The sequence below is a fragment of the Lutra lutra genome, chromosome 3 (genome assembly GCF_902655055.1).
Source record: "Lutra lutra chromosome 3, mLutLut1.2, whole genome shotgun sequence".
Classification (NCBI taxonomy): domain Eukaryota; kingdom Metazoa; phylum Chordata; class Mammalia; order Carnivora; family Mustelidae; genus Lutra; species Lutra lutra.
Genome location: NC_062280.1, coordinates 170,388,285 through 170,415,230, shown reverse-complemented (window position 1 = coordinate 170,415,230; position 26,946 = coordinate 170,388,285). Strand labels below are relative to the sequence as shown.

Below are 26,946 nucleotides of genomic sequence, written 5' to 3'. Positions count from 1 at the left end.
CATTATGTTTCTTTTGTAAATAAGAGGTATTATTATGTAGCTTACTTAAAAAGTAATGAGATGTATTCCTTTAAGTGGTGCTTTAAATGTTATTGAGTCACTACTATACTCCTGATATTGTACTGTCTTTTATTCTATTTTTGCAAAAAATTTCTTAAAAATCTGGTTTAGTAGAAAGTATATTAGGTTTTGGAGTTAGATAGAAGTAGCTTCAGATGCCTGCTCTTCCACATAGTAGCTCTAAGACATTGAACTTCATTACTTAGCTACTCTGGGACTCATCTGTAGATTGGGAAGGATGGTACCTACACGGTAGTGTTGTTTAGGTAAAATTAAATAATGGAATAAAGTACTTGTCTCCATGCCTAGCACAGCATAGAATCTCAGTAAATATGAGTTCCTGTCTTTCCTTCTCATTGTGACAAAACTCACTTTTTAAAAAGTGGGCTTGGGGGATGCCTGGGTGGCTCAGTGGCTTAAGCCTCTGCCTTCAGCTCAGGTCATGATCTCAGGGTCGTGGGATCGAGTCCCACATCGGGCTCTCTGCCCGGTGGGGAGCCTGCTTCCCCCTCTCTCTGCCTGTCTCTCTGCCTACTTGAGTTCTCTCTGTCAAATAAATAAAAATCTTAAAAAAAAAAATAAAAGTGGACTTGGGGCACCTGGGTGTCTCAGTTGGTTAAGCTTCTGCCTTCGGCTCAGGTCATGATCCCAGGGTGCTGGGATCAAGCCCCACATTGGGCTTCCTGCTCAGTGGGGAGCCTGTTTCTCCCTCTCCTTCTCCCTCTGCTTGTGTTCTCTTGCTCTCTCATGCTTTCTCTATCAAATAAATAAAATCTTTTTAAAAAGTGGGCTCAATAAACTATTAGTTGATAGTGATTTAAATTACTATTACTCTATATAAGTTGTTTATTCATGTAACTTTGTTGTCTAGCAGTAAATAACGAATTAGCAAAACATAAATTGTACTTAACCTTAATTAAGAATGGAGTAATTCTGAATTCAACTGTATATTGTTATTTTTTTTTATTTCTTTTCAGTGTAACAGTATTCATTGTTTTTGCACCACACCCAGTGCTCCATGCAATACTTGCCCTCCTTAATACCCACCACCTGGCTCCCCAACCTCCCACCCCCTGCCCCTTCAAAACCCTCAGGTTGTTTTTCAGAGTCCATAGTCTCTCATGGTTCACCTCCCCTTCCAGTTTCCCTCAACTCCCTTCTCCTCTCCATCTCCCCATGTCCTCCATGTTATTTGTTATGCTCCGCAAATAAATGAAACCATATGATAATTGACTCTCTCTGCTTGACATATTTCACTCAGCATAATCTCTTCCAGTCTCGTCCATGTTGCTACAAAAGTTGGGTATTCATCCTTTCTGATGGAGGCATAATATTCCATAGTGTATATGGACCACATCTTCCTTATCCATTCATCCATTGAAGGGAATCTTGGTTCTTTCCACAGTTTGGCGACCGTGGCCATTGCTGCTATAAACATTGGGGTACAGATGGCCCTTCTTTTCACTCCATCTGTATCTTTGGGATAAATACCCAGTAGTGCAATTGCAGGGTCATAGGGAAGCTCTATTTTTAATTTCTTGAGGAATCTCCACACTGTTCTCCAAAGTGGCTGCACCAACGTGCATTCCCACCAACAGTGTAAGAGGGTTCCCCTTTCTCCATATCCTCTCCAACACATGTTGTTTCCTGTCTTGCTAATTTTGGCCATTCTAACTGGTGTAGGGTGGTATCTCAACGTGGTTTTAATTTGAATCTCCCTGATGGGTAGTGATGATGAAAATTTTTTCATGTGTCTGATAGCCATTTGTATGTCTTCATTGGAGAAGTGTCTGTTCATATCTTCTGCCCATTTTTTGATATGATTATCTGTTTTGTGTGTGTTGAGTTTGAGAAGTTCTTTATAGATCCTGGATATCAACCTTTTGTCTGTACTGTCATTTGCAAATATCTTCTCCCATTCCGTGGGTTGCCTCTTTGTTTTGTTGACTGTTTCCTTGCTGTGCAGAAGCTTTTGATCTTGAAGTCCCAAAAGTTCATTTTCGTTTTTGTTTCCTTTGCCTTTGGAGACATATCTTGAAAGAAGTTGCTGTGGCTGATATCAAAGAGATTAGTGCCTATGTTCTCCTCTAGGATTCTGATGGATTCCTGTCTCACATTGAGGTCTTTTATCCATTTCAAATTTATCTTTGGGTACAGTGTAAGAGAATGGTCGAGTTTCATTGTTCTACGTAGAGCTGTCCAATTTTCCCAGCACCATTTATTGAAGAGACTGTCTTTTTTCCACTGTATATTTTTTCCTGCTTTGTCAAAGATTATTTGACCATAGAGTTGAGGGTCCGTATCTGGGCTCTCTACTCCATTCCACTTCTAAGTGTCCGTTTTTATGCCAGTACTATGCTGTCTTGGTGATCACGGCTTTGTAGTAAAGCTTGAAATCAGGTAACGTGAAGCCGCCAGTTTTATTTTTGTTTTTCAACATTTCCTTAGCAATTCGGGGTCTCTTCTGATTCCATAGAAATTTTAGGATTATTTGCTCCAGCTCTGTGAAAAATACTGGTGAAATTTTGATTGTAATGGCATTAAAAGTATAGGTTGCTCTAGGCAGTATAGACATTTTAACACTGTTTATTCTTCTGATCCAAGAGCATGGAATGGTCTTCCATCTTTTTGTGTCTTCTTCAATTTCTTTCATGAGTGTTCAATAGTTCCTCGAGTACAGATCCTTTACCTCTTTGGTTAGGTTTATTCCCAGGTATCTTATGATTCTTGGTGCTATAGTAAATGGAATTGATTCTCTAATTTCCCTTTCTGTATTTTCATTGTTAGTGTATAAGAAAGCCACTGAATTCTGTACATTGACTTTGTATCCTGCCACGTTACTGAATTGCTGTATGAGTTCTAGTAGTTATATTGTTATTTTTATTATAGAGCAGAATTTTGGATAAGGTAAGTTCATCAGAGACAGAAACTCAAAAAGAGTTTAGGTACCAAAAAATCAAAAAATCTTCACTATAAGGTTTATATCGTAGATCATACAGACATACATGTCTGTATCTCATGTTTTCTATGCACAGTGCATCTTATTTAGGACAACTTTTGCTTATGAATATTTTTTCCCATTTCTGTCCACCTAACTCTTTCCATCTCTGAGTGTCTCTTAAAAAAATATAGTAGACTCACCACTATTTTTTCCCACATTTGAAATTATTTCAAAAGTTAAACCCATCAAAAAAAATCAGATAATGTATTTTAAATCTTTTTGTTATAGTTAGTACGTTTTACATTGTGGTTAAGAGCAAGAACTAGCGTCAGACTACCTATATTCAAATACTAGTTCCATCACTTATTAGCTGTGTAACTTTGGGTGAGTTACTTAACTTCTCTGTGCCTCAGATTCCTCATCAGTAAAATAGGCATAGTAATGGTACTTACCTCATGAAGTCATTTTAAGGTATAATTTGATTAAAGCATATGAAATACTTAGTATATTTTCCTTTAAATAGTAAACATCAGTTAAGTGTTGCTTATCCTCCTTTTTGATTCATTCAAATGTGTTTAACCAAATCATCTATAAATGACAAATTCAGTTTTTTTGCCCAGTTTTTTTTATATCCTCTGTACATTATAAGCATGTTTTATATCTTGATCGTGAAGGAAAATGTTAAATATGCTGTGCGCTTGAGGAACTACGGAAGCCGTACAGCCAACGGAGATGGAGGAATGACCACCGTTCAGTGCCCTGATGGCGTGACATTCACATTCAGCACATGCAGCTTGAGTAGTAATGGCACAAACCAAACCAGAGGACAGATTCCACAGATACTCTACTATAGGTGAGTGTGTGTGTAGAAGTAAAGGGACTATTTTTAAGTGATAGGACACATACAGTTTATTACCAAGGTAAAAAATGCTAAATTCATAGTTATAATTATGCAGTGTAACTGCCTTGCACATACTTGTGCTAATTCATATAAAAAGGTCTCATTTTAATGTGTAAATTCAGTGTTTATTGTAAAGGTGAGTGCTTTAAAATGTAGTTGTCATTATTTCTTTAATATCCTTGAAATATTTTGTGTCTTGGACATGAGTGCTATTGTCACTTTTTTTTTTTTTAAGATTTTATTTATCTATTTGACAGACAGAGATCTCAAGTGGCACAGAGGCAGGCAGAGAAAAGGGGGGGAAGCAGGCTCCCTGCTGAGCAGAGAGCCCAATATGGGGCTCAATCCCAGGACCCTGAGACCATGACCTGAGTCGAAGGCAGAGGCTTAATCCACTGGGCCACCAAGGCGCCCCTCTATTGTCACTTTTATAGTTTGTATCTACAGTTTCAAATTTAAGTGGAATTTATTAATTTCTTTTTAAAAAAAACAAAAATTAATGATCAAATCAACTCTATCCAAGTACTAGTGTTGCCTTGATCCTATTATCCTGTCTGCAGTATATTTTGATATCTGTAAATTTAGTTCTTAGAGCCCTAGAGTACATAATGTTGTGTTCTTTAACCATTCCTTATGTAACCAGTACGTAAAAAGAAGGATAACAATTTGGGGTAAAAAAAAAAAAACAAAACTTCTAAATATACATTTGTCACCACATCTTAGTTTTTCTTTAAGTGAGTTAGCTGGAGTCATACATAAGTAAGTATCATTCACTGTATCTACCCTTCGTCTGACTTAGCCTCAGATCACCAAGGTTGTGTATCACTTTCAGAGACTTGCTGCTTTCTCTCTCCTTCATAAACAAGCTGGGAACACTGGCAATTTATAAAAAGCCATTATACATTCCCTGGATGTAGAATTTTCTCCTGCCTTTCTGCGTGTGAAATAAAATAGAAATGGTAGGTGTTAAATAGCTTCCTGGTGGCGGGTTGCCGCTGAGATACAAGTTTTCTAGTCCTTTTACCAACTTGTGAAAAACTTTTTGTTACATAGCACCATAACAAATAGTATTCTCTTTCTCAAACCATACATTAAAAAGTTATATCATGCACAGAAGTTATATATTCCAAAAAGCTGGGGAGCCCCTTAGAAGCATCTGCTATCTAGACTTTATTTCTTACACAAAATACAATGTTTTAGATATTTATGTTTGCCACCAGCTTTACCAACCTTTAGCTTTAAATTTAAAATTTAATTTAGGGACGCCTGGGTGGCTCAGTTGGGAAAGGACCCAACTCTTGATTTCAGCTCAGGTTGTAATCTCAGGATTGTCCAATTAGGCTCCACACCCAGCGTGAAGCCTGCTTAAGATTCTCTCTCTCCCTCACCCTCTGCCCTTCTCCCTCCTGCCATGCACACACACACACTCTCTCTCTGTCTCTCTAATTAATTAATTAACTAATTAATTAATTAATTAAACAAAGTAAAATGTTTCAAATCTGACTTTTTCTAATCCCCATTATTAACAGTTCAAACCATCACTAGTGCTCCCTGGCTAACTATCACAACTTCTAACCCAGTCTCCCTCCTTTTGGTGCGGTCCTGCTACAGTCAGTTCTGCACAGTGCAGCCAGAAGGATCTTACAGAAATGTGCATCAGGGCAAGTGCTGCCCTTGCTCAGCTTTCCATCCCAGCATGAAATGTACGGTCTCACAGAGGCATACAAAGCTCACATGATCTGACATCTGTCACCCTCCATTCTCCTTTCATTCCAGGCACACTTGTCACTCTGTTCCTTGAACTTGCTCATCTTGTTCTTGTCTGAACCTTTATCTTACTGTTCCATTTGCCTGAATACTTTTCCCTCAGCTTTTTATTTTTTTTTTAAATATAATTCAGGCCTTTTTAAAATATCAGTTCCTAAGATAGACTCTCCTTGGTCTTGTCTTAAAATAAGTGAGGAACTCTGATGTAAATATGGTAACTAGAGTTAGATCATGTTTTACCTACCCTGTGAAATCTCATATGTTACTCTTGTTACAGGAGTGAATTTGATGGAGATTTACAATCCCAGCTTCTAAGTAAAGCCAATGAAGAAGATAAAAACTGTAGCAGAGCTCTCTCTGTGGTAAGCACTGTTGTTCGAGCTGCAAAAGACCTCTTGCACAGAGCTCTTGCTGTGGATGGTAAGACTTTATTTGCTTAATAGTTGTATTTTAGATTCTTTATTCTCTAACTTATACACAGAGTTAGGGAGAAGAACCATCTTATAGAATCCCAGAGTATTTTATTCATGATAGATCAGTACATGAATATACATTCATTTTGTATCAGTTGTACTCTCCTTATGCAGGATTTTTTAGGATGTTCAAAAGCAAGTTAGCTGATACCTGTTATTTTCTTAGTTAACCTAATAAGAGAAAAACTCATCAGTAAGCTGAGTGTTTGTTTTATCCTTCCTTTAGGAGTCGAAAAGCATTTTGTTTTCTCTTTTAGGCGTGTTTTTCTTCCTATGTATCCTATTTCCAGTAATGGTATCACCATTCATCCAAAGATCTGGGTAACACAAACTCACTTATCTGATTTGAGTTCTGGGAGTTCTTCCACTGGCAACTCTCCAGTTGGTATTCCCCTGTCTGTTCTTCTGTAGTTCAAACTACCATGGTGCAGGCATGTGTCCTTTTCCTCATGGATGGATAGCATCCCAGCAATCTCACTGCCACCTTTCTCCCACTCCTTGTCCATCCTCCACACTGGCAGCAGAGCTCATTTACAAAAGGATTCATTGCTACCCACCCAGTCTTACTGTTATCTAGACCATTTGTTCCTAGTGCACACCTGGGAATCACCTAGTGAATCACCTGGGAAACTTTATTAAAATAAAGAATATTTGGCCTGTCCAAACTAGAGGTTTGGGTTGGGCTAATAAGGAACTATTATTTTTAAATAAGTGCATCCTATTGTGACACAGCAGCAGATCTAGAAAGAAGTATTTGGGGATAAGTGGCCTTAATATAAAGGTCCTTTCAATCTAGACTCAACTAGTCTTCCCAGCACCATGCTCATAGATAAATAATTAAAGTGTCCATCAACAAAGTGCTTTCTCTGGTAAAATAGAAGACAATATAGCTTAATAACGGTAAGCATTTTTGTAGTGTTTAATATGTGCAGGCATTATTCTAAGCGTTTTACATATATTAACTCAGTTTTCATAACATCCAGTGAGGGAAGTACTGTTATTATTCTTTTGTACAGAGGAGTAACTGAGGCACATACCAGTTAAGTAATTGGTGTAATGTCACACATGTAGCCATGTGTGGTATCAACTATAGTGGTTTAAAATCATGACTGTTCCTCTAGGTTTTAATCCTGGCTTTATCATTTTACAGGTATATGATTTTGGGTAAGTTACTTAACATTGTGTGCCTTGATTTCCCCTTGTAAAAACTGGGAATTATAAAAGTATCTTATTGTGAGGATTAATTGATACGGCTCATGTGTATAAAACCCTTAGAAGAGGGCCAGGTCCTTTATAAGCATTCAGTCAATGTCAACTATAATTTTATTTTGCTCAAAAGAATAGAATATGGATTTAGTACAGCATATATACATTACAATGAAATACCTTCTAACTATAGTTTTAATGCTTTTTTTAGCTGATGACATTCCAGAACTGCTTAGCTCTTCCAGTCTGTTTTCCATGCTGCTTCCCCTTATTATAGCCTACATAGGACCAGTAGCTGCTGCTATTCCCAAGGTGTGTAATTTAATTCTGTAATTTTGAATATTTTTTTGAAATATCTTTTTTAAACTTTGTATCTATCCTTAATAAACACTTTCATCTTTGAGGTACCTGGGTTACAAGTAACACACAAAGGTAGACAAGTTAAATGGTAGACATTATCAGTTAAATCTCACTGTTCTTCGTTTTATTTACCGGATTACTATGCTTATTTACTGGCTTTACATTTGAAGAATTTGGGAATGAGAAATATACTTTAGAATTATGATATGTAAGGAAAACTGAAGTTAACATACATTTTCCTAATTTATGAAATTGATGCCAAGTCTTTCTTTTTGGATAAGAATAACAATGTAGAAGGATAGGAGTCTTTTACAACTGTGAAAAATAGTCAAGACATGAAGGTAATCATAAACTATTGATTCTTTGGCATAATTAAATATTGAATAAAACCCAGTTAACAGCAGATTACAAAAAGGCAAAGTGTTTAAAGTATAGACGAGGTTAATTTCATGTAACATCTAAAACATCTAAGGTAAATCTTTTTTCCATAGAACAAATTTCTCTGAAGAAAAACTTAGCTAGGGGGCACCTGGGTGGCTCAGTGGGTTAAAGCCTCTGCCTTCGGCTCAGGTCATGATCCCAGGGTCCTGGGATCGAGCCCCGCATCAGGGTCTCTGCTCGGCAGGGAACCTGCTTCCTCCTCTCTCTTTGCCTGCTTCTCTGCCTACTTGTGATCTCTGTCTGTCAAATAAATAAATAAAATCTTTAAAAAAAAAAAAAACTTAGCTAGAAGAATTCTCAGTAATGTTCTTGGTAATTAAGGGTAGCTAACAATTATAGTAATTAATAATTTTAAAGCAATTTTTACCTTTATTATCTCTTTTAATCATTTCTTTTTATACTAGGTGGCTGTAGAAGTCTTTGGTCTTGTCCAACAGTTACTTCCCTCAGTTGCCATTTTGAATCAGAAGTATGCGCCCCCTGCATTCAATCCCAATCAGTCGACAGATAGCACCACGGGAAACCAGCCTGAGCAAGGCCTCTCTGCTTGTACAACCTCTAATCACTACGCTGTCATAGAGAGTGAGCACCCCTATAAGCCGGCGTGTGTGATGCACTACAAGGTAGGCACCGGTTCCTAGGTGGAGTTTAAATGTAAAACTTGGTTTGATGTTTTATAATGCTGTCTTAAAGGATACTTTGTTTAGATACTTTCTGTTTAAAAGTATAATTTTTTTGTATTTAAATGTAGAAATCAGCAGGTGGTTAGGCACTGTCAGATACACAAAGGGGTTTAAAGACAGAATTTTTATTGTTAAAGCATGTAGTTTCGGGGTATTTATGAGAATTGTTCTCATATGTCTTTATAAGTATAATGCAGTATATAATGTTAAGCATATTATGTATTGTAATAGTAGTGGATATAAACATTAAAATTTAAAATCATATTTTTGGAACTGATAATATTTATACCACAACCTGAGCTCAGAAAATTTGCATATCCAAGGTAGGATTTAAGGGGCTCTAATACAGATAATGTCAAACAAAAACCATATAAAACATTTATAAATACAATATTATTGTAGAGTGTCCAGAATCCTCCTTCCTTGCTTTTTAAGTTGTGTCATGTAAATTAAGGAGGAAAAAGAGGATTCATCTACTTCATCAGTTTAATTATATGTTTTAATACTTGTAAAATATTCAGCTTTTTATGTAGACTATGGTAAATATATAAAATGACAAACTAGTACAGTCACTCCATTTGTCCATCATTCCAGATTCAGTAGTTACCAAGTCTATTTTTAAAGTTTTAATTTAAATTCCAGTCAGTTAACATACAGTGTAACATTAGTTTCAGGTGTACAATATAGTGATTCACTTCCATACATCACCCGGTGCTTACAAGTGCACTCCTTAATTCCCACCACCCATTTAACCCATCCCCATCCCCAACTCTTGGCCAGACCTGTTTAATTTATTCCCCACCCATTTTGTCCCTTTCTAGATTATTTTAAAGCACATTTGTGGATATTTCATTATGCATTTCTAAATATAAGGACCTGTAAAAAGTAACTATATTATTATTACACCAAAGAAGCTCTTTCCCTCATGTCATCATGTGCACATTTTAAATTATTTGAATTAGGAGCCAAATAAGAGTTTAATTTTTTTAATTGCTTGAATTAGAATCTAGATAAGATCCACACATTGTGATTATTATGTCTCTTAAGTCTGTTGTTATCTACAGGTTCTCCTCCAACTCTTTGTTTCCTTACATTTTATTTAAGAAACTGGATCATATGTCTCTGTTAAATAGGAGCCTCTTCATCTTGCCTTCTGAATCCTTTAGACATGCCCCTGTGGTCATTCATAGCATCCTTCCTCTCTGGTGTAAGGTATTCTAGGCTAATCTTTTCTATCTCTTGCCTTAGATCTAAAATCAGCCATTTTTACAAAATGCCCTGGTTCCTTTTAATGGTTATAGGTATTTAAAGGCCAAAATTTGGGGCGCCTAGGTGGCTTAGTGGGTTAAAGCCTCTGCCTTCAGCTCAGGTCATGATCCTGTTAGGGTATGGAGTCAACCAAGTATCTGCCGGGCGCAGTGGGTTTCAACAAGGACCCTGAGTTCTCAGAGCCAAGGGTTTATATAGCATTTTCAAGGCACTTTTTCATAGCTACATACATCTCTTGCGCCCCACTTTGACAGTTTAACTTTGTTTAACTTTTCGCCACCCTGGGGTCACCCTGGCGGTTAGGTGAGATTTAGGTTTAGAAGCAATTTAACTATTTACATTTCCTTCTGCTTCAGCCTCCTTCAGTTTTATGGTGGAGAGGGCGACACCAGGCCTCAAGGAACTGAGCCATTGTCTCTGGAAATTTGGATATTGAGAAGATAGCTTCTTTGTTGTAAATCACTAAGACATTTGTAAACCAAGGGAGACTCCTGTCTTCCAGGATTGTGATCTCTGCAAGTTAACTATTTGTTTTTCATTAACATCTGGTCCTTGTGGCGCCACCGCCTAACCGCCCTGGTGGTATATGATTAAGTTGTTTTTTCAGGTTTTAGCTAGTTCCTCTTATCTCAAGTCACGTACACAGTGTCAGCCGGGGTTAGGGACGCTCAGTAAAATGGCTTCCTGGCCTTCAGGATGGCCATTCTTATGCTAACCCACTCTTACAATCCCAGGGTCCTGGGATCGAGCCCAGCATCAGGCTTTCTGCTCAGCAGGGGGCCTGCTTCCCCTCTCTCTCTGCCTGCCTCTCTGCCTACTTGTGATCTCTGTCTGTCAAATAAATAAATAAAATCTTAAAAAAAAAATTTCAGACCTGTAGGAAAAAGTGATTTGTGCAATGATCACCCATATGCCCTTCACCCAGCTTCATCAGTTAATATTTGCCACATTAGTTGTATTTATTTATATGGATTTACTACTGCTGAACCATTTAAGAATAAGTTGCAAGCATCATTACCCGTCACCTTGTTCCTAAGAACAGTGATTTTTCTGTATAGCAACAATACACCAATCAAATTTAGGGAATTTAACATTGATGCTGTATTATCATAATTAATAGTAGTAGTAGATCATATTATAAGCTAAACATTTTTGCCAGTTGCCCCAACAACAGCATTACACATTTTTCTAAACCTAAATCTGGGTTCTAGCCGAACCCATCCACTGCATTTGTTTGTGAGGTCTTTTTGTCTTGTTTGATCTGAAGCAGTGCCTCAGGGTTTCCTTGTCTTTCAGGACATTGGCATTTATGAAGAATACAATCAGTGGTTTTATAAATTTCCTTTTATTTGGACTTGATTGATTGTTTTCTAATGATTAAACTCAGGTTGAGTGTTTTGGGCAGCAACACTTCATACTTGTGATATCTCTCTCTCTGTCAAATAAATAAATAAAATCTTTAAAAAATCCCCATTTAAACGAAAAGCTCAACCTTGTTCATAATTACATAAATGCAAATTAAACCACAAGGAAATACCATTTCTTCCATTTTATTAGAGGTCCAAAATTTAATCATGTACTCTGTTGGAGAGGCTGTGAGAAAACAAGCACTCTCAAACATTGGTGGGGACACAAAATAGTATAGCCTCTACAGAAGGGATTTTCTCAACATCTAGCAAAGATACATATTCACTTTCTGAATTAGTAACCCCAAATGTATGAAGCATATGGCTCTTCAGTCTATATTTGTTTGACCCAGCAATCCCACTTCTAAGAATTTACTTTGAAGATCTATTTCTAAATACATGAATAAACAAACAAGAAAACCCAAACACATACACAAGGTTATTCATTGCAAAAAAATTTGCAAAATACTGTAAATACCCTAAATGCTCATAGACAAGACTGACTGAAAAAGCTATGATATATCTTCACAGTGGAGTACCAACCAGTTTTAAGAAAGAATAAGAATAATTTCTTTAAGTGGATATGGGGAGATTTCTATGCATGCTGTTACATTAAAAAAGTACAAAATAGTATATTTGCTGTACTACCATTTTTCTTTTTTAGATTTTATTTATTTGCTTTAAATGAGAGAGTGAGAGAGAGAGCACAGAGGTAGAGGGAGCAGCAGACTCCTCACCAAGCAGAGCGCCCAATATGGAGCTTGATCCCAGGACCCCTGAGATCATGACTTAAGTTGAAGACGCTTAACTGACCCAGGCACCCCTAAATGGAGATTTTTTTTTTAATCCTGTACTAAAAATTTTTGCTTTAGTCTAAACTAGGTAATTTTTTAGACCAATATCATAGGAGATTTCTTAAGGCTCATATATCCTATAACTATTTAATAGTTTACTATTTCACATGGTCCTGTTTAATTGTAATTTGACTTTTAAGACAGGATTTTTCCTGCCATGATGGTAACAAAAGCTTAAAAGTGGCCTTAAAAATAATGTAATTATATGTCATGAAAAACTCACATTACAATAAAACTTTAGGTTAAGAAAACATAAAAATCTAGGTTTTCATCATGTGTTGTTTTTTTTTTTAAGATTTATTTATTTATTAGAGAGAGAGAGCACATGTTGTGAGTGCACATAGTGGGGAGCAGAGGTAGAGAAGCAGACTCCCGTATGGCTTAATCTCACAACCTTGAGATCATGACGTGAGCTGAAACCAAGAGTCAGATGCTCAACCAACTGAGCCACCCAGACACCACTCATCGTGTGTTAATATTTATTTATTTTCATAATATATGAAGTTCTGAAGTATTTTGTTATTGGAAAGTATCATTTGTAGCACATACTATGAATAGTAGATAACCTGAAAGTGACTAAAACCTTAGATTTTAATGATTTGTTCACTTTCTATCAATATATCTTTACATTTTACCCATCAAATTATATTTTCATTTACCTACTTATATTCCTTAAATGCATTTTGACTGAAATGGAAAATTTATTATATAAATAAACTTCCACAAGAAGATTAGCTCAATGTTTTTAGAAATTAAACAACCTTGTAATATTATTTAAGTATTATCAGTATGCACATACAAATATTATTAATGTATCAACCAAGTATTAGGTAGAAAGCAGTAGATATTGCAAGCGGAGAGTTGGGACAATTGATACTGAACATTAATATGACTTTTTATCATATTGAAACTACTCTATTAATTTCTTACTTAAAATTTAGTTTGCCATATGTTGAAAGCATCATTTTTACAACATGTCCTTTTTCTAAAATAGGAAAAAAACGAAAATCGAATTCTTCTAACGAAGTGTCCTCTTGATCTTAGGTGACATTCCCGGAATGTGTACGGTGGATAACGATCGAGTTTGACCCCCAGTGTGGCACTGCACAATCAGAAGATGTCCTTCGTTTGTTGATTCCTGTTAGAACTGTTCAGAATTCAGGATATGGACCAAAATTGACATCTGTTCATGAAAATCTGAATTCCTGGATAGAATTAAAGAAATTTTCAGGGTCCGCTGGGTGGCCTACTATGGTTTTAGTGTTGCCAGGTAAGTTATTTTTTCTCTTCATGTTTAATATGGTAAAATCTATGCATTTATAATAATTATGTTTAGTAAGGATACATCACTGAAGATGTTTATAACTTTTGGAAGGATTTTTTCAAGACCTATTATGCATCTGATTGCACTTGAGTACTGAAAAAGACTCTGGGTGTGGGGTATAGCATGACTGAGTTTTAGAAGAGAGAATGTTGTGAGGATCTTCTGAAAAAAGATCAACTTGACCAAAGCAGAGTTAATACTGAGGAGTGGCTGCCTGCACAGTTGGGAACAACTCTAGAAAAAGTGGATTTGATCTTTTATTTTCCCAGTAAGTGAAAGATACTGAGAACTTAACAGGACTCTTTTCCATTCAGGAGAAGTGGACAACCACCTAACCTACTGAGTTATGTTAAAACTATTGTTTTCAGTTCTTTGGGCTTGGAGGGATGTGTGTTCGCATTTGTGGTTGTGTGTGTCAAAGACGGACAGGCAGCACTTCTGTTATTGCTATTGCTGGTATTCTCCTTTTAAAGAAAGTTTGTAAGTTATTAAAACTGTATGTAGTCTGTTGTGTTTTTAACCAATTAACCATAAATATTCTTGTGATTCCTCAAATTCACAGCCTGTTTGAATTCAGAAGCTCTGTCTTCTGGTCTGACCTGCCTTGTTTGTTTGTGAGGGGCCGGGTTAGAGGATTGCTCATTCTGAAACAGAAAAGGCTAACTAACCTAGGTCACCCTGGTAATTGACAGGTAATTGAAAAATGGTCATGTAACAAAGGTAGAACATTTGATGTTGAGAAGTTGGTCATAAAGAAAAATAATAACAATTCACTTGGGATGTTTCTGTTGTTGTCCAGCATGGTTTTTAGCAGTCTTATTCCGGCGCATACAGCAACACCCCCAACACCCCAAAAAGACTGGGCTTTTTAGTATCTGATTTGTATTGCCACCTGTCTTGAGATAGATGAAAGATATTTTATATCTTTAATTTTATATTTTATATTTATATAATTTTAATAAAATTGTTTCAGATTTTGAACTCAATGTTAGCTTTTTTCCTTAGGAAATGAGGCCCTTTTTTCATTGGAAACTGCATCAGATTATGTGAAAGATGACAAAGCTTCTTTCTATGGTTTTAAATGTTTTGCAATTGGATACGAGTTTAGCCCTGGACCTGATGAGGTAAGAAGGAATTATCTTCTCATTCTATTAAGAGTGTGTTTCTGAGGGCTGCTGTTAGCTCAAGTTGTATTTGCTACCTGTATTCAAGAACTCTGAAATTTATTTTAAGTTAGGGTGTATAATTTAGAATTCCTTCTGGTTTAATTTTGTGTAGTGGTTTTTTGGTTTTTATTTTTATTTTTTTGCTACTTTTAATACATGAAGAGAATGGAGTCTGTGCAACATGACTTAGCCTTTAAAGAAAGTATAATTGTGCCTATTTCAAATCCCCTCAGGTGGCTGTACCTTTCTGAGTAAATAATAGAACCTGATTTCACAATGGTACTAACTGAATATCTCTTCTAAATGTTTCAAATCATACAATAAAAGTTGAAAAAAATTATCATACTACTTTAAAGTAGTGAATGATAAGTTCTTTGGATGATGAGCCTATAGGCCTGGACCTTATGACATGTAGGAGATGTATTATTGACCTTCTTGAACTCTTAATTTAACCACTAGCTGACCTGTTCTTCCTTCTGGTCTCAAAAGTTAGGCTTGGATGCAAATCACATTATATTAATAATCTACCTTATCTTCCAGACACTTTGTCCTACAAACATGTTTTTAAAGCTGCTGGTTTTGTTGTTGTTGTTGTTGTTGTTGTTTTTTAATGATTATCCAGGGAGTTATTCAGTTGGAAAAAGAATTAGCCAATCTTGGTGGAGTTTGTGCCGCAGCTTTGATGAAAAAGGATCTAGCACTTCCTATTGGTAAGTCTGGTCGAGTACTAGGTGTTTATGATTTTTTTTTTTAAAGATTTTATTTATTTATTTGACAGACAGAGATTACAGGTAGGCAGAGAGGCAGGCAGAGAGAGGGTGAAGCAGGCTCCCCACTGAGCAGAGAGCCCAATATGGGGCTCGATCCCAGGACCCTGAGATCATAACCTGAGCTGAAGGCAGAAGCTTAACCCACTGAGCCACCCAGACACCCCGTGTTTATGATTTTTAAAAAAAAATTTCAAGAGTAGAATATGCTTATTTAGGACATTCTGAAATAAATTATCAAAATCAATTCAGTAGTCACATACATTCATGAATAGTAACTGTTTAATACACTAGTAGTTTGGGTTTTCTTTACTGAAGTATCCTCTGGTCTTTTTTATTCACACACAGACATGCATACAAACCCTCCTTAGGTAAGTACATGCTATGTGCCAGGCACTGGGTTAAGCACTGTATATATGATATTAAGCCAAAAGTTTGAAATATTTCTTAAATATCTTAGTGGACATATCAAGTAGGCAGGTGAATATTCATTGGCACTCGGGACAAGTCAGTGGAAATGTAAGTTGAACACACTTGATATTTAAAGACATGGACCATGTGAAAGATGGCCTAGGAAGAGAATACAAATAAGAACTAGAATATCCCCCAGGATCAAAGGTGGGACTTGCCAGAGTGTCAAAAATGGACAGACAGGATGAAAGAGGTGTAAAAAACACTCTGGTATAGCAGCCAAGGAGGTAGGAATAAAACCAAGAGAGAGGACATTCTTTTGAATGCAATTGAGAAGTCAGTTAAAATCTACCATCAAGTGGAGAAACCAATTGGTTACTTACACACTCAACAAGAAATATAAGAGAGAAACAGAAGGCCTTTAGACTAGAGTGAGAGAATGGGTAGTCAGAGGGGGGGGTGCAGGTTGAATAGATATCTCTTTAGAAGAGTTTTCATGGGAAGCACAGCAGAGAAATGAGGCACTGGCAGGAGTAGTACCTCTTTATATGATACAAATTTGTATATGTAAGTTGATTTATAATCAGGATGGTAAAGGTGAAGCTAAAGTTAAAAACGTTTACTGATTCTGTGACGCTTGGCGTTGAACATTTATTTTCACACTGTTTGGGAATAAAAGGCATTAATATTGTATTTCCCCAATTCTGATCCCTAAAAGTCCATCTATAGCCCCTCCCTCTGAGACTACACTTCCCAGTTCATCCTCCTTCTTCCGTTCCCTTCATCTTCTCATTTCTTCCTTCTTTATTCCCTTCCATGCTTCTCAGTTCCCCTGCTCCTACTGAATGTTGTTACATGTACAAGCAAATGAGACATCTTGTGTTCTATTTATATGAAGAAAATGGATACAACCTTTGGAGAAAATTTGTTAATACCTGTTCAAATTTTCTATGCCTTCTACTTTTTGATATAGCAATTGTTGTATTTACTTGCACAAATGCTCAAAAAATATGTGTTGTAAGATAGATTATTATAACAGTGCTTATGGTTGTAAAACCTGGAAGCAACCAAAATATCAGTTGGAAACTGGTTAAATAACTCAAGGTACATCTGTCAGTGGAAATGTGTCCAGCTGTTAAAAACCAACAACAAAAGGAGTTCTCTATGTCCTGACCAGGAAAGATTCCAAACTATATTAACTGAGAAAAGCAAGTTGGAGAAGCTGGTCCCATTTTTGTGAACATTATGTTATATATATATATATATATATATATATAGTGGACAAATATGTATGTCGACACACATAACCATATTTGCATACAGTTTCTTGAACAATACTTAAACTGTTGACCTGTTTATCTTCAGAAGGGAGATGATGGGAGAATTTTTCATTCTACAACTCCTGGATAATGTGAATATTTCCTTTCGAAGATGTATAACCTTAGTAATGTTTTATATTAAACAATAAAGGAGAAAAGGGATAGAGGATACAATTATTACCTTATTTTTTCCTGTGACTCTTTTTACTAAAGGTATAGCTCTTCTATAACGTACCAAAATAAAAAGACTCCGATTCCAAATAATCAGTTCCCTTATTTGGGGGAGGAAGGGATTATAAATAGGCTAATGCAAAAGTACACATTTATATGCCTAAATATAGTCTATATCTTGTACAGATCACTCAATGGATAATTTTTGAGTATTGCCTTGAGAATTATAGCTTATATTCACACTGAAAATTACATTTTAAAAGGTAAAGCACTGAGACTGATCCAAAACAATAATAGTTCTTTTCAGTCTGGAATATCAGAATTATGAAAAATGTATAATAAATGCAAAGGACTAGAAAGTTAAACTAAATATTGATATATTTTGGTAAAACTTTTCATTCACACAACAGGTAATGAATTAGAGGAAGACCTTGAAATTCTTGAAGAGGCTGCGTTGCAGGTATTGTCCCAAACATCATAAGGATAAGATTGTGCATTAATTTAAAAGGAGTATTTTCATTCAGATCAACCTTATTTTTCTTGAATATAAGACTTTCATTAAATACTTGATTCTATTCATTGGCAGATAAAGGTACTTCTTGGTGGGAGAAACCCAAGTGAGCTCTTGCTGTGCTGCACAGTGGTTGTTAAATCTGAGAGGAGACATAAATCCTGTGGGTGGGGGCGGGGTGGGGGGGAAGGGGGGGTTAGAAGAAGAGTTACCCAGTACCTGGGGGATAGGGGAAGGCTTTGCAGAACTGTTGACAATGAAATTAGATCCTGAAAGTTTTATTTACCAGTTAGAAAAAGAGAAAAAGGGTATTAATAGTAGTAATTTAAATAATATCTATATAGCACTTTATAGTTTATCGTATCTTTAATATTATCTATTTTGGAATTTACATTTTGAGGTCAATACTCTCTTTTGCACCTTACAATTAGAGTAACTGCCATTTAGAGAAATCCTGTGATTTGTCTAAGAATTCAACTAATTGGGAGATAGAGTCAGGTATCTACAGCTAATGGTTTAAATCTTATTTATTTCCCGAGATGAATTGATCACAGCTGTAATAATAAAAACAAACATTTATTTGATCTTGACCTCATCAAATACTATTCCAAACACTTTGCAATTTTTTTAAAAAATTTTTATTAACATATAATGTATTATTAGCCCCAGGGGTACAGGTCTGTGAATCGCCAGGTTTACACACTTGACAGCACTCACCATAGCACATACCCTCCCCAATGTCCATATCCCAAACACCCTCTCCCTACCCCCCCTCCCCTCAGCAATGCTCAGTTTGTTTTGTGAGATTAAGAATCTCTTACGATTTGTCTCCCTCCCCATCCCATCTTATTTCATTTTTTCCTTCCCAAGCCCCCAAACCCCCCACATTGCCTCTCAAATTCTTCATATGAGGGAGATCATATGATAATTGTCTTTCTCTGATTGATTTATTTTGCTCAGCATAATACCCTCTAGTTCCATCCATATCATTGCAAATGGCAGGATTTCATTTCTTTTGATGGCTGCATAGTCTTCCATTGTGTATATATATATATCACATCTTTTTGTTTTTTTTATCACATCTTCTTTATCCATTCATCTGTTGATGGACATCTAGATTCTTCCCATAGTTTGGCTATTGTGGACATTGCTGCATTGCTGCTAAACATTCGGGTGCACGTACCCCTTCAGATCACTACATTTGTATCTTTAGCGTAAATACCCAATAGTGTAATTGCTGACAGGCTAAAAGAGTTTATGTGCAGCCACAGTCGGGCTTTTGTCCACTTTTAGCCCAAGGCAGGACCTTGATCCCCACCCACCTAAGAGAGCAGATATAGTCCAACCATGAAAGATACTAATAATGGGAACACAGAAAGTGGGAGACTCCACAGCTGCCTGCAGAGAGAGGCTTGGCCCAGACAGATGGGGATGCAGCACAGGGAGGGCTAGACTGGGCAGGGATGCACTGTCTCAGCTAGCATGCATATCTCTGATGTGTCACTTGTTTTTGTGGAAGGGAAGAGGCTGGAAGTATTATCCCATCTTTTTCCCGCCTGGGGAGGTTTTCTATTTTGTAGGTTAAAGGAGCCGTAAGGCATGGAGAGAAAATATGTTCCCCCAAAAGGACTCCCTAAAATTCTGCAAGTTCAAGAAACTCGTGTAATTTAAATTTTACATTTTAAATACATAACTGTTCTCTTTTACCCATCAGGTGTGCAAAACCCATTCTGGTATTCTTGGAAAGGGCTTAGCTCTTTCTCATTCACCAACTATATTAGAAGCACTTGAAGGAAATTTACCACTTCAAATCCAAAGCAATGAACAGTCCTTTCTGGATGATTTTATTGCTTGTGTTCCAGGATCAAGTGGTGGCAGGCTTGCAAGGTAATATGCTTTAAGCACTACAATTCTTGACTTTCAGGGCTTGCCTCTGTCTTCATTTCTGAAGAAAAACAAAAGGAAAGTCATTAAAAGGTTAAAATGCAACCTAAAATAATCTGGTTTATATGTTTTGAACTTGCTGAAGTATAAAATGATAAATATTTTAAAATATTTTTAAAATATATTGTTGTTAGTTGATTAAAGTTTCCTTGATGAACTTTTATTTAAAAAAATAGATGGAGCACATGGTATAATTGAGAAGTGTATGTATTCGATAGTAATATGTAATATCTAGTCTAAACTTAAATTTATCAGTATATTTTATTTTAATCAGATTTCTCTTGAAAGCTAGCAATAATATAAATATAAATTAAGAATTTAAATGAAATAATTTGAGGTTGTAGAGTTCTCATTTATTTTTTTGCTATTTGCTTTTCTTTTTTTTTAATGAAAAGAAAAAATATCCTAGCTTGTTTGATTTTACTAGTAAATACAGAAGTCCAGCTTCTTCCCAGTTTTAGTTTTAAAAAAAGAGATTCCTCTGTGGTTTTTAAAAACCAAAATGGTGACTGGAAAGTAGAAAATCATTTAAATCAGCCTCACTGCTAACTTTATGGACAATCTTATGTAACACAACAGAATTACTTATCACTCATCTCCCAGGACAACTTGAATGTAGATCATGCAATGAATTCAAGAATGGATATCCCAGAGTATAGAAATTTGACAGAATTTTCATGGAAGGTAATGAAGGAAGATAGTTGAAAAATTGTGTGAAGAAAAGAAAAATTGTGTGTATCTTTAACCTAGCTGTCCTCGAGCAAGTACAATGCCATTTCTGTCACTGCTTTTACAGAGGAGCTGTTCTTTCCCAGGTTTTCAGTCTGGCAAATTAAGGCAGATGTCCTTCAGTAAAATGAGTGTGCTTAGGACTTAAAATATATATAGCCTAAATTCATTTTCTTGGTTATTTTATGTCATCCATGTTAAAACGTCAAGTTTTCTGATTTTAAAATTATTTCTATTTTACTTATAAAAACATCAGAAATCTCATGTACTTTGACATATTTTTTAACAAATTTGTCATTAACAGTTTGCAAAGGAGACACCTGTGATTTTCACTGCATTGGAAATGAAGATATTATTTTAGCATTTTGTTTGATACAGGTTTTATTCATTTGGCTTAATTTCATGTTAATCATTAAAGATACTGATGAATATTTGTTTTTTGCTTGCTTTTTCATCACTGCCAGGTGGCTTCAGCCAGACTCTTATGCTGATCCTCAGAAAACATCTCTGATCCTGAACAAGGACGATATTCGTTGTGGTTGGCCTACCACCATAACTGTTCAAACAAAAGACCAATATGGGGATGTGGTACATGTTCCCAATATGAAGGTAATTATATCAGAACTAAAGTAATAGTCCTCAAAGCACTGACTATTTTAACTAATAAAATTTTAGAAAAAAGAAGTGGCTAGGGTCCATTTGCAGTACTGTCTTCATATTTATAGAGGAAGCCAAAAAATTATTTAAATGATTTATTTATATTAATTAGTACACACTTTTCCAAGTTATATATTTTATTGTTTGTGTCTTACATTTTGCTAGGAGGTATGGTGATCAAGAGAAGTATAAGAAAGTGTCCATTTATGCACGAGGAGGGAAGGCCCTTAATATGTAGTGATTGAATAAATCAATGAAAGAACACATTTTTTTATTAATTTCTTTTAAGCGTAACAGAATTCATGGTTTATGCACCACACCCAGAACACATTTCAAAACTTTGTATGTATTTTTTAAAAGACTCAAACACCGGGGCGCCTGGGTGGCTCAGTGGGTTAAAGCCTCTGCCTTCGGCTCAGGTCATGATCCCAGGGTCCTGGGATAGAGGCCCGCATCGCATCGGGCTCTCTGCTCAGCAGGGAGCCTGCTTCCTCCTCTCTCTCTGCCTGCCTCTCTGCCTGCCTCTCTGCCTACCTGTGATCTCTGTCTGTCAAATAAAAAAAAATAAAATAAAAAAACCTTAAAAAAAAAAAAGGACTCAAACACACTGAGTGATGGACATTGAGGAGGGTACGTGATGTAATGAGCACTGGGTATTATATAATACTGATCAATCACTGAACTCTACCTCTGAAACTAATAATACACTATATGTTAATTAGTTGAATTTAAAATTTTAAAAGACTAAGTACATTCTGCATTTGGTACTGTTGAAACAACATTTAAAATATAATATTGATACATATTAAATTAGAAGTTTGTGGTGGAGGTTCCTCAGAAAGTTAAAAATAGAATTGCTTGTGATCCAGTAATCACACTCTACTGGTTATTTACCCCAAAATACAAAAATACTAATTCAAAGGGGCCTATACATCTGTGTTTATTGCAGCATTATTTACAGTAGTGAAATTATGGAAGCAGCACAAGTGTCCCATCAACAGACGAATGGATAAAGAAAAGGTGGTATATATGCGCACACACACATACACAATGGAATTTTGTTCAGCCACAAAAAAGAATGAAATCTTGCCATTTGCAACACCATGCATGGAGCCAGAGAATATAATGCTAAGAGAAATAAGTCAGACACAGACAAATATTAAATAATTTCACTTATATGTGATAATGTAAAAAACAAAACAAAGGGAAGAAAAGAGAAACCAAGAAACAGACTCCTAACTGTAGAGAACAAATTAATGGTTACCAGAGGGGAGGGGGATTGGGGGATGATGGCTGAAATAGGTGATGGGAGTAGACTTTTAGTGTGATAAGCACTGAGTAAGGTATAGAATTGTTGAATCACTGTATTGTATACCTGAAACACTGTATCTTAGCTATACTGGAATTAGAATTAAAAACTTAATAAAAAAACTAGAAATACACGAATTTGGATGATAAAAGAATGGGAAACGGAAATAGTCATGTGCTACATTAATGGATATAGGTATTTGGATATGTCTTTCCTGAGACGTTAATTAATAATAACATTTCAGAGCATATTGTAATGCATTAAATGAATCCATTATGATATAATTAATGTAACTATCTCATTTAAAACTTTTATTATATTTCTAAAAAAAAATGTATTGAATGAAAATTTGTTATAGGCAGTTCCCCAGCTGCTCCCCACCCCTCAAAGATTTGTTGTTGCAAAGTGATTTGGTTGTCTGAAGCTTAGAATTTATTAAGCCACAAAATCCTGTTCACTCACAGAGTAGTTTATTTAAAAAAAAAAAAAAAAAAGTAGTGTAACTATCATTCTGCAGTATCTCAGTACTCTTAAAGTATAAAATTGTTCAGGGCGCCTGGGTGGCTCAGTGGGTTAAGCCACTGCCTTCGGCTCAGGTCATGATCTCAGGGTCCTGGGATCAAGTCCCGCATCGGGCTCTCTGCTCAGCAGGGAGCCTGCTTCCCTCTCTCTCTCTCTCTGCCTGCCTCTCCCATCTACTTGTGATCTCTCTCTGTCAAATAAATAAATAAAATCTTTAAAAAAAAAAAGTATAAAATTGTTCAGTGATTTACTTCAAGGTTCATAGTACATAGGCAAATGTACTTTTGGTGCTAATTTACTTAGTGTAAATGTAGTTGTTTAAAGAAAGATTTAATCAAAATATATGTGGCTGTATATTTGTTATATATGTGGCTGTATACAGCCAAAAAATACAATGACTATAATTTTAAAAATCAGGTGTCTTTAAATTTGAAAGTATTTACTTTTTATCTTTCCCCCTTTTTTCTTTTTGTTACATTTAAAGTTTAAACCTTTTAATGATGGCAATGCATTTAAGCTAAAGAATTTTACTTTATACCTTTAAACTTCTGTTTTTTAAATATAAGATGGATTTGTAGTATTCCCAGGGCATAGTGCCGTCCAAATTCTTCTATTATGTGTTATTTTTTAAGTCTTATCAATAGAGTACATTTTCTTCTGCAGAATAGTATAGCTAAAATGGAGATTAGTGCTTTAAAATATGTGGAGATTGTGAGAAAGTATACTTGAATTACCTAATAAAGTAATTTAATGTTATTCCCTGCAAAAATTCAAGAATTCACTGTAGGTTCGTTCTGCTGTCCTGAACTTTATGAATATTGGCATTTATTTTTATTTTATGTTCTGATGTCTATGAGTATTTGTTCCAGAAATCAAGGCCTCTTTTACACAGATTCACATTGTAGACCACATCTTGCGGTCATTTTGCACACCTTTGAAAGGAATGCCCGAGACGGACCAGTGGTCACATAAAATTTATGGAGATGTGGGTCCACACTTGTTAATTATTTCTTTAAATGTGTCATAGACAATTATATAGTAATAGTATTTGGTTTTTATAATGTGGTTAGGTGGAGGTGAAAGCCGTTCCTGTTTCTCAGAAAAAAACATCTTTACAACAAGAGCAAGTGAAAAAACCTCAAAGGATCCCTGGCAGCCCTGCAGTAGCAACTGTGCCTTCCAATACTGATATGACCTTTGGCGGGCTGGCATCTCCGAAGCTGGATGTTTCCTATGAACCCATGATAGTGAAGGAAGCTCGGTATATTGCCATAACAATGATGAAGGTAATTTATTTCACTCATCAGAAAAGTTTTATTTTCCACCATTTATTCACTTAACAGGCATTTCAGTGATCCTAACTCAGACACAAAATTACAAGTCTAGAGCTATTGATAGGTACAAACTTGGAATATTTTTTTTTAGGATGATTTATTTTCCTCCAAAGAGGATTTTTACTTATTTTTTCGTCAGATGCCTACGGCGGATTCCAGTAATAGATCAAGTTAATCCAGTCAGAGATTGAGATGGTTGAAAATTCAGTTTCATTTCCTGCAAAAGTATTTGTCTATTATCAATTTGCCACTTCTCCTACCTAGGATATAGAACCCTTCAAGAATTCAGTTTACATAGCCCCCCTTCACTTTGGGGTTCTCTTACATGCCAGCCTCATGTCTTTGGGTTCTCTACTTCTTTGGGGGTTTTTTGCTCTCCACTGCCTTAGACAGATTTTTAAAAATATTTTGTGCAGCATTTTCAGTTCTCTGCCGAGGCAATGCTAGATTAAATTCGCAAATTGCACATTAGTTAAAGCAGGAGTTAGGAATTGTGCCTGTAACAGAGAAGAGTAGTGAGCCATTGAAGGCTTTCAGTTCGAGAAACAGCACAGTTAGATTTGTGTTTTGTAACGATCATAATGGAATATGGAGAATTATTGGACAGATGATCAAGAGACATGATTGGGTTTAAGTCCCTTTAGGAAAGTGAGTGTTGACTTAGTCTGGTAAAATGTGTTAATCCCTTGAACTGATGAGAATAGTTTCAAGATAGTAGTACTTGGTAGCTGAAGGGGATAAAGAGAAAGAGATAAGAAATAAAAGGTGAAATTCACAGTTTGACCTTAAGTAATAAGATTGATATTGGAGGAGGAGCAGGTTTTGGTTGAGAAAGATAATATTTTTGGGTGTGATGAATTTTAGATATCTCTGAAATATCTGTGCGAAGATATATAAAAGGAAGTTGGTTGTACAAACCTGAAGTGATCACAGATCTTACCTCAAGAAAAGAATTTGGAAATAATTAGCACTTGGATTACTCATGATATCATGGAAGTAGATAATATCTATCTTCCATTTTGAATGAAGGGAGAAGTTCCAGGGCAGGATCCTGAGAAACACCAATATTGGTGATTCTCAAACTTTTGTCTGCATCAAAATCATCTGTAGCACTTATTTAAAAAGGAAATTTTCCAATAATATGAAGATTTAGATTCAGTAGGTCTGGAGAGGGGTTCAAGAATTTGCAAATATGCAGAGTGATTCAAATTCAAAAGCTACACATTGAGAAACATTGATTTACAAAATAGGTTAAGAGAAAAAAAAAAAAAAGGAAAGAAAGAAAAAAAGAAACATTGATAAAACATTAGCCAAAGAGGTAGGACATTAAGCTAGGACCAGCATTTACTTTTTGCCACTTTCCCTCACTTAACCTACAGTAACTCACATAATCCTCACAACAGCCCTATAAATTACTGTTTTTATTCCCATTTTACATACATGGAGACTAAAGCACAGAGAGAGGTTAAGTAACTTGTTCAAGGCCACACAAGTGGCAGGAAGTCTGACTCCATGTTTGATTTTCCTGATGACTTCCTTATGGCATGTCTTGAAATTTATGCTGCAGAAGCAAAGTTTTGAAAAGGATCTAGCAACAATGAATTCATCAATGATCTTGGCAGGAGCAGTTTTAAAGACATTGTAGGTTGGAAGAATTTATAGATGGAGCAGAAGTAAAAATAACTGAGACAAAATGAGTAGATTAAGTCTTTCAAGATATTTGGTTCTAAGAAGAAACAGCAGAAATGGCATTGAGTGAAGGTTTTAAAGTCTGGGGTGAATAGAGAAGGACTTAGATGTTTTAATACTGATGAGGAGACAGTCCAGAGGAAGGAAACCAGGAAGATAGTCTGAGAGATGGAAATAGAGTCTAGAGTTCCAAACTCCTTATAAGGGAGGGGTGGGCCTTAAATAGGAGTGTCACCTCTTTCACCCTACAGGAGAGGGAAAAGAAAGTAATTAATGCAGATGCTTGTTAGTTTTTATGTTGTACAGCCAAAAGAATTATTTATTATGGTAGTAATCACACATTTTAAGTTGGATTAGGAGTGATGAATGTCAGGGTCAGGATTTTAAAACAAAGGGGGAAAAATGAAATATTCATTATGGAGAATGAAAGAGAACTGATGAGAAAAGAGTTATCACCCATCCTTGAAGAATCAGATGAAATTGGGAGATCCTGTATTAACATTGCAGTGTGTGTCATATGAACATGGAGAAAGTAATCATTTGGATTGATCAGAACTGGATACACTTTTTCAAGACTATCCTGAGTAGAATTAGAGCATTTACAGAATACCATTCCCACACTGTCTCTGAGATATCAGTGCATGTTCCAGGAAAGGGATTTTCTCTTATCAACCATTCACACCTACTGTGTGCTACTCAGCAGTCCACCAAATATTGTGGAGAATAGGGAAA

General features: G+C 35.9%; 1 protein-coding gene across 13 annotated transcripts in view; it reads left to right on the top strand.

Annotated features, from left to right (window-relative positions):
- MYCBP2 (MYC binding protein 2) overlaps positions 1 to 26,946 on the top strand; it is a 259,246-nt gene that overhangs the window by 136,186 nt on the left and 96,114 nt on the right. For all 13 annotated transcript variants that reach the window (XM_047720174.1, XM_047720176.1, XM_047720180.1 and 10 more), the window contains 11 exons: positions 3,676 to 3,854; positions 5,947 to 6,089; positions 7,560 to 7,660; positions 8,554 to 8,772; positions 13,406 to 13,631; positions 14,691 to 14,809; positions 15,474 to 15,561; positions 17,930 to 17,979; positions 19,745 to 19,917; positions 21,168 to 21,312; positions 24,262 to 24,477. In XM_047720174.1, coding sequence (XP_047576130.1) covers positions 3,676 to 3,854; positions 5,947 to 6,089; positions 7,560 to 7,660; positions 8,554 to 8,772; positions 13,406 to 13,631; positions 14,691 to 14,809; positions 15,474 to 15,561; positions 17,930 to 17,979; positions 19,745 to 19,917; positions 21,168 to 21,312; positions 24,262 to 24,477 — 1,659 coding nt within the window. The remainder of the gene's footprint in view (positions 1 to 3,675; positions 3,855 to 5,946; positions 6,090 to 7,559; positions 7,661 to 8,553; positions 8,773 to 13,405; positions 13,632 to 14,690; positions 14,810 to 15,473; positions 15,562 to 17,929; positions 17,980 to 19,744; positions 19,918 to 21,167; positions 21,313 to 24,261; positions 24,478 to 26,946) is intronic.